The following is an 8,476-nucleotide window of genomic DNA, read 5'->3' on the forward strand; positions in this document are numbered from 1 at the left end:
GTGCCATTTCCTAGGGACCGTTGTCATGGATTTGTGTGTTTTTTTCCCTATTTAGTCAAATACGATCGAAGAGGAACTTCCAAACCCGGTGGGGATTACTCGATTGCCAAATGTCTGCACGCCCCAATGTAATGATATTAAAAGGAAAATGATTTTGTTATAGAGTGCATTATTTAATACTTTCATTCAATTCAATGAAATACAATATCGTTCACATTCAGTCAACAATTTTCACTCGTCCTTCCTATGGCGTTGTTTGTGCCTTTCCATTCAGTCATGAACAGTGAGATCCAATGTTGAGAATTCATATGTATGTCCCTCGGTCCAGGAAAACAATTTAAATTGCCTGAGGATCGACCGCAGATGGTTCTGGCATTTTACTTCAGCAATTCTATCGTGCCTCCAGAAAACACATCTTCCATTTCCAGGAAAACTCAATGAGGAGAAAAAAAAGTGACAGCAAGGTGCTCTTCAACACTATTTTACTATGACTATTGTTACACGAAAATGGTTGGACACCCGTAAGATGAGATGAGTCTAACATAGTCACACACTGATGAAGCTCGTTAGAACTTTCATCTGGGATTTTCTTGCTCTCGATTTTAACAGTCGATGTCGGATAATGTTTAGTTACAACGGCTCGAGCATCTCGCAATATACAAAAGAATGGAAAGGAATGCCAAAAATTAAATGTTACATCTTTGTACAACATCTAACAAGGTAGACTTCTCTAGGAAAAGCTAGGAGATGATGCTGGATTGAGGGAGAGCTTCTAGCGAGCGTTAGATCACAAGAGGAAAGTCATTTAACCAGCTCATCTAGCTTGTGAGGCGACGCTGCGCGGTTGATGATCGTTTCTTTGAATGCTAGGGCTCATTCCCGAGTCTTGGTTGAACCCCAGTCTGAGTAGCTTCTGCTTTCTCAGTTGCTCATGGCATGGTGCAAAGAACTCATGCCTCAGAGCTTCCTCTGCACTGATCCTCGCTCTTGGGTTTACTGTCAAGCATCTGTCCACAAGATCAAACAGTGATTCCGGGAGCACCTCGAGGAAGTTCAGCCTCTTTGTGTTTTTTCTGCACCAATCACGCAGATTCATTGACTCCAAGGACTGTGTCTCGTAAAGATCCTGTAACAGAAACTCCTGGTTGTTTATCCAACAAGAAACTTTCCATGATATGTAAATAAATCAGAATGAAATTTTAAAGTACCACGGGATATGACAATTCACGGTCGTGTAGCTTTGCAACTTCCCATAGATCTTCACTGCCCCTCAATTTTGCTATTTCCTTAATGTTCCTGCAAGGAGTTTGATACCCTCAAACACGACAACAATTTTCTTGTTGACTTAGATTATGAAGTAAAAGGACAAGTTCATACTGCTCTGGATCGCCAAGAAAGGGCGACGTTCCAATCACCAGATAGAGCAAGGTGACCCCAGCTGACCAGACATCAAGCTTGGGTCCTTGATGTGGAGATTTCAACAAGACCTGCAAAATAAAACTACTGAGTTTCTCTACTCTTACAGAGAAGATTATTGGAAAGTGCGGCAGTCGTAAAAGAAAGTCACGAACATGCGATAGTTATTCATCGTACATCAATGGGGAGAGTAAATGAAATAAGCATAAGAAGTTCAATAACTGTGTCTAAATCAGAAGTGACAGCCAGGGATCTTAGCACTGCCATTTTTTACTTTCCCAGAGATGAATAGGGAGTGATAGATTTGTAATAAGATGATCAGGGTAAATAGACCTCTGGTTCTCTTTTAAAATGCCTTAAGTTTCTCCAATAAGACAAAAGTCCCACAAAAATGACCTAACTAGTTCAATAAAAGGGTACCATATACTAATATTAACGACTTAATTCTCACCTCTGGAGCCCTAAAGCCCTTGGTCCCTACACAAGGCCCTTCTTTACCATGATCACCTGAGGATCAAATGAAGATAATACAACGATGAACGACGTCAATGTCTTATGATCAAGGTAATCTAATGGGAAATCTATTGCAAACTGTATATCCTTACTCCTTCTCAAGCCAGCACCAGAAACAGCAACACCTCTTGAATGAAGAGGCATTGGGGAGACGATCCGTAGCTTTCCTTCTGATTTTCTGGGAGGAGCAGCTACTCTTTTTCTCAGAGTAGCTGGAATGCTGGATGCTTCCAGATTCGTGCGCATCCCATCATGCAAAAGGTTTATAAGCTCCTTGCGACCTTGCCGTGGCAAAGGTTCCCGCAGCCTTTTTGCTGAAGGGGTACTGGCGCTAGTCAAATCCCTGGTAGAGGTTATGCCTGAACCATCTGGACCTTGGCTCCTTATTGTATTGCGACTAGCTAAATCATTATAAGACTTCTTCTGGTCCAAAACCTTTCTTTTCAAGTTCCTGGGATCTACAGGTGACTTTGAACCCTTTGCCTCCTGCAGCTCCAGTTTAAGTGCACTCAAAGATTTAGCCCTTGTGGACTTCCCACCCTTAGTTGGAGTAAGAGATTTTGAATTCTGAAATGTAGGAGGGTAGAAATCTTCTGTGTGCTTGTACCCCAACTTCAATTTGTCTGCAGTGTAGAAGGGTACTGAGTCTCCATCATTTTTATTGTATGACAATGACGAAGCAAGTGTATTACTTCAACACAAACATCATGAAAAGGAACCAATTGGCATTTCATTGCGGATTGAAATTTGGACTAAGGCTTTATCTTGTAGGTTTGACTTAATAAACTACAACTTTCTTGACAGAAACTAATAAATAGAGGTTGAGAAAGAGATTTGGCCATCAATCCTATAATTTATAAAAATTAGATTGCAATAGTCACTCAGAACTTCTTAGCAGGTTGTGAGACTGCTGAAGTTTGCCAAACACAATCGAATTAGACGGCCTGTCAATTTCGTAGTAGAACGACCAACAAATGATGATACTTACTTTTGCTTCCATACTTCTGTTGAAGATCCTGTTACAAAAAACATGACAAGCATAACAAAGTGAAACATAAAAACTTGTGCATTAAAACCATTAATGAGAGACAGAAAAACAGAATCACGAAGAACAGGCATTACTGACCATGGCAAGGTTAAAATCAATAAGGTAACCTTTGTTAGCCTTAGAAGAGTAAAGGAAGTTGCCTGGTTTGACATCTCTATGAACAGTTCCCTGTCAAATTTCAAAAAACTCTTCAGATCCATTATTTGGGGAAAACGTTTCTATGGAAAGAACCGTGTCAGGAACTCTAACCTGCTTATGAAGACTAGCAAGTGCTCTAAACAAGCAATAGCCATACCACTGTAGCTGGAAAACGTCTATTTCTTTCTTGAGCACCTGAAAATCAGTTGAAGACATCATGAGAGAAGAAAAATCAAGAAAAGAAAAGAAGAATACATGATCCAAGAAGCCCCAATTACCTCAGGTCTATCATGTTCTACGTACTCCAGAATAAAGCAATCGGAATTTCCATACTTGAAGCTGCCTTCATACTTTATTACAAAGTTTTTTCCCCTAAAAGATCCCATGAGTGTCAGTAATATCTTTTTAAAAAAAATGCAGCAAACTGAATCACAATTTAGAACAACCATTACCCGAATTTTTCCAACATCTTGAGCTCATTATTTATGTGGTGCTGATGTACTTTTGCGTGAGGGCCTGTGAGCCATAAACACGTGCTGTGATATGTAAATCTTCAGTACCTAATAAACTAGTAATTGATTTTCCACAAAATTGAAGTCTATGCACCCATCGCAACATAGATCCAATTAATTAAAAACAGTAATTGTCTGATATTGCATTGCTTGCATATGTGATTCCAGAAATAAGTTAAGCAACAGAGATCCACTTACATTTAATGGCAATGGTACTTCCATCATCTTTTCTGCGTGCTCTGTAAACAGTGCCATAACCACCTAGCAATCAAGGTTTGAAGAAAGCTGTTAGAAGTCTGAGCAGTTCATAGTCAGTTCCTTAGCAGATAACCCTCATTATTAGCTAAAGACAATGTATCTGTTACGGTAATACCTGAACCTTCCTCTTCTTCCACAATATGAGATTCAAAATCAGGCAGTACTTTTGTCTCCAATTGGTCCTACAATGATGCAAGAAAATGTGGATCAAGGAAACATACCCTAGAATGCAGCATGATTGATTATAAACCAGATGACTTCATGCATCTCTGGCATTGCAATGCGCAAAGTTTTAGCCAGAAATATGCCGAAAGACTAAAAAACTGTAGCTCACTTTAAGAGATACAGAAGTGGAGGTTCCCTTCCTCTCCTGATAGCACATGCCACTCTGACCATCCTTTGCATGCTTCTTCAGATTGATCAATTTCTGACCTCTTTTCACCTGTTCTTTTTCTTTAAAAGTTTGAACAGCTTTTCTACCCTCTAAAGATTTCGAGAGAGCTTGCATACTCGTAGACCCTGCATCCTTGTGATTGGCTTTCATCTTGGCAGACGGTTTTGACAAAAGATTCTGCATACCAGAAAGCTCAACTTCCGGAAAGGAAGCTTTGCTCCTGTTAAAGGGTATCTTGTCGAGACAGTTTACCTCAGACTTCCTCTTAAATTCTGTTTCAGATGGTCTGTCCAATGTAGTGGCATCAAATGCCATGTTAGCCTCCTCTACGTCTCTTGTAAGTCTGACAGAACTCGCTGAAACCTCTTTTTGACCATCTGCCAAGTTTCTTTCATTGTTAATGGGTGTACTTGTTCCTTCAAGGGCATGATCTGTATTTTCAGCCTCATTCAGGAACATTTTTTCTTGATTCACCCCTTCACAAAATGCTTGACGAAAAAGTTCATTGTCAGTGGAACCTATTTTTTCAGCAGCTGTTTCTTTGCACACGAAGGCATTTTCCAACACTCTATGGGAAACATTTGGCACCAGATAAGGTACATTTCCGGATGTCTGAATCTGTGATATGTCCAAAAATTCTTCAGCTTTGCAGGAACTATTCGGGTAATTCAACGTAACTACAGCTTTCTGCACCTTTTCCCTTGCAAAGGTCATTAGAGTATCATCTTGATCTTTATGGTCGGTGTCATTGGGAAACCAGCCTAACTGTCTCATAGTAGCATTGACAAACGGCCAAGGAGTTGTTATCAGATTGCTTCGCACGTCTGACATTTTACTTTGTTCTCTGTTTATTGTCCAGACTTTGTCTTTGTTAATACGTAAATGAACCTGCATTGATAATTTATTCTCATTAGGTTTGTACACCAAGGCGGTGACTGAAGCAATGGATCAAAGACAAATGAGAAAATGAAGTTGATGGCGTGAATACATCACACTTTAAGGCATGAACAGTGCACCGGTTTTAATGATCAGATGTGATGTCAAGCTCCTAACTACTTCAGATAAGATATGAAGTAAATCCAATAAAAATAGCACTGATTCATGTCTCTCATCAATCGGAGAAAGAGGAATTGCCAAAATATTCATTGCTTACTAGCACACGTCTCCTTAGCAGAGCGTGTGAGTTTGCATTCTATATACTTCCACCAAGCATCACTGTTTAAGCAGGTCTGCAAGATTCCAAAATTTGCAGTTTGTTTTTAGAGTATAGTGACACAGACGCATATCATGTTGCCCTTATTTTGCTAATTCAGCATATCATGTTGCCCTTATCTTGCTAATTCAACATTCTTCTGGTGCATTGACTCGTGTGCATTACACCTTAAGCAAGCATATCAATAGATCAAGAACATCAACAGCAAAGCTTCTTTTCACAACACATTTAATCGACCAAACACCTAGTCTAATGCCTTTCCTCTGTTCAGTTTCAAACCTCTGGTAAGATCCAAGTAAGCTACTAATCAGTCCAAAAACTTCAAGAACTAACTATTTCTCTGCTTGTAGCAAGAAAGTCTACCTAAACAACTGCTGCACGTCTATATTGCCCCTGATATCACGCAGAGTGCATGGGCCAACAGAATTATACATGAGAACGGTGTAAGTAAACACCAGAATTTCGTCAACGAATGAAAGCAAGATCCACATTTTAATAATGAAAAACATGTTCAAATTTAACAGTATACAGCACAAAGAACAATTGCCAACGGTACCTTTCTACGACCATCTTGATTCCCCTCAGGCAAGCACAAGAAGGGACCGCAACTCCCTAGTACCAAAACCATCAACTCGATCAACGAACGTGTACTAATAGACAAACTACATCCGACATCAGAAATTAAACACAAGAAAAACCACGCGGATTACCCTTTCTAATATCTGGATAGACTATCTCATCCACGCAGCTTTCCCAATTCGCGCTCCTCTTCGCTGGCGGCAGGCCCTCGCACTCCAGCTCGATCCCCTTCCGCTTCCCGAAGCGCAGCCTCTCGACCCGAGGCGAGCAGAAGAAGCTGACCAGATTCGAGCTCGTCAGGAACCGAGCGAGCGAGACTAGGGCGGCGACCGAGAGCGTGACGGAGGAGTCGCCCGCCAGACGGATCGGCGAGCTCGGGATGCCGCAGAGGCGGCGGACGAGGTCAGGCGGCGCGGGGAAGAGCTCGCATCTGGAGGCGAGCTCGAGAGGGCTGGACGGGCGGCCGAGCGAGAGGAGGAGGGACAGGAGGTGCCACGCCTTCTCGGAGTCGTCCGAGCCGGAGGAGGTCGGCGGCGGTGCGGCGGCTGCGGCGGCGGCGGCGAGTTGCGGCCCGGCGGAGTGAGTTGACATGCCGAGTTTTGGAAGTGAGTGAGGGGGTGGGAGGACCAAGAGCGCGCGTATCTGGAGAGCGTGAGATCTGCGAAATGGGGAGGGGAGGCGCTAAGACGAAGAGAGAGAGAGAGAGAGAGAGAGGAGGGAGCGGGAAAGGCGCGCGTGTGGGGTTTGAGATTGGCACGTGCGGAGCTCCCGCCTAATAATTTTGGCTCACGCGCAGCTCGAACGACCCGTCGTTTTATGCCGATGATGGGTAGGTCCAGCTTTGATGAGGACGCTTAGATTAAAGGGATAATTACATAAATTGCCCGTGAACTTTGGCTGGATGTGCAGTGTCATCTCTGAACTTTTAATTTATCCAATGTGGTCCCTAAACTTTAATCCGATGTGCAATTTCATTCCTAAACTTTTAATTTGCTCAACGTGATCCCTAAACTTTTGATACATATTTATTTTAGTCCTTAGACTGTATAAATATTTTCAATGTTGTCATTCCATTAATTCAGACTAACAGAATTTGTCAATTTGCTTATTTGACTTCCAATCCTGTACGTATGACCAGTGGACCAAAAACTAACATTACACGTAAATTATCCACGTAAGATATTATCCTCGTTTTTTGATTATATGGATTATTATATCATTATTTAAGTTGAATATCTTACAAAGATAATCCATGTGCGACGTTAGTTTTTTGCCCACCGCTCATACGTACCGGATTAAAAGTTTATATAGAATAGAGGAAAGACATTAGACTATACTGAACAGATTAATTTTGTTAATTTGAATTAATAGAATGACCATATTAAACATTTTCATATAGTCTAAAGATTAAATTGATCATGGACCAAAAACTCAAGAACTATACTGAACAGATTAAATGTTTAGGAACAACATTGCACATTTTGTTAAAGTTCAATGACCACATTAAATAAATTAAAAATTCGAGAAACATATACCAAAAGCTCAGAAACCATACTAAATAGATTAAAAGTTTAGAGACAACATTACACATTAAATTGAAGTTTAGAGACCATATTGGACAAATTAAAAGTTCGGGGAACATGTACCAAAATTTTAGGGACCACACTAAACAAATTAAAAGTTTACGAATAACATTACACATTGGCTAAAGTTTAAAAGTCACATCGGATAAATTACAAGTTCAGGAAACACGTATCAAAAGCTCAAGGACCTTACTGAACAGATTAAAAATTCATGGACAACATTACGCACTGGACTAAAGTTCAGAAACTGCATCGGACAAATTAAAAGTTCAGGGATGACATTACACGTTAGATCAAAATTCAGATACCATTTCTGTCATTTCCCCTAAATTTAATAAGGCATGCTCAAATATGTCATGGAAGCCATTCTCCAATTCCATCTTTGAATTAACATTTTTGTCCTTTTTTGGGCTATATTTAGTCCTGCTCACTTCTAATCCCCAAGGCGTGCTGAGTCTTTGGACATTCATTAGCTTTTCTTTTTCTCTCTATAAAGCTATCAATTTGTCTGCTCAAATCCAATTTGCACCTGCCAACGTTTTTTTTTTTTTTTGGATATAACAGAGATTTATCATTTCATTTAACAACTAGCCCTCTAGAGAAAGGGGCATCAAAACACAGGATCTCCCATAGAGGGGGTGGTGGGTAAGAAACCCAATACCGTGGAAGGGCCTTAACTCTTGAGGCATTTACAACCCAATCTGCTAATCTATTTGAATCTCGAGGACAGTAGGCGAACTCAAGACTCTCAAAAAGGGCCATGAAGCCTAAGCATTCTGTGATAAGGGGCTCAACGTCCCACGAGCAGAGAGAGGAATCTTG

At 40.9% G+C, this 8,476-nt stretch overlaps 1 protein-coding gene across 1 annotated transcript; it reads right to left on the bottom strand.

Moving 5' to 3' along the window:
* Positions 1-543: 543 nt before the first annotated feature.
* LOC115689210 (uncharacterized) lies at positions 544-6,733 on the bottom strand. Its single transcript, XM_056318320.1, has 15 exons — positions 6,203-6,733; positions 6,049-6,104; positions 4,220-5,167; positions 4,001-4,067; positions 3,826-3,888; positions 3,568-3,631; positions 3,394-3,487; positions 3,227-3,310; positions 3,056-3,145; positions 2,918-2,945; positions 2,022-2,552; positions 1,868-1,923; positions 1,378-1,487; positions 1,209-1,296; positions 544-1,126 (listed from the first exon to the last, which is right to left on the bottom strand). The coding sequence occupies exons 1-15, from the start codon at positions 6,660-6,662 to the stop codon at positions 815-817; spliced, it is 3,051 nt and encodes a 1,016-aa protein (XP_056174295.1). The 5' UTR covers positions 6,663-6,733; the 3' UTR covers positions 544-814.
* Between the last annotated feature and the right edge of the window lie 1,743 nt (positions 6,734-8,476).

The sequence above is a fragment of the Syzygium oleosum genome, unplaced genomic scaffold (genome assembly GCF_021117445.2).
Source record: "Syzygium oleosum isolate NSW1041296 unplaced genomic scaffold, Sole_v2.1 Sole_v2.15, whole genome shotgun sequence".
NCBI classification, from domain to species: Eukaryota; Viridiplantae; Streptophyta; class Magnoliopsida; order Myrtales; family Myrtaceae; genus Syzygium; species Syzygium oleosum.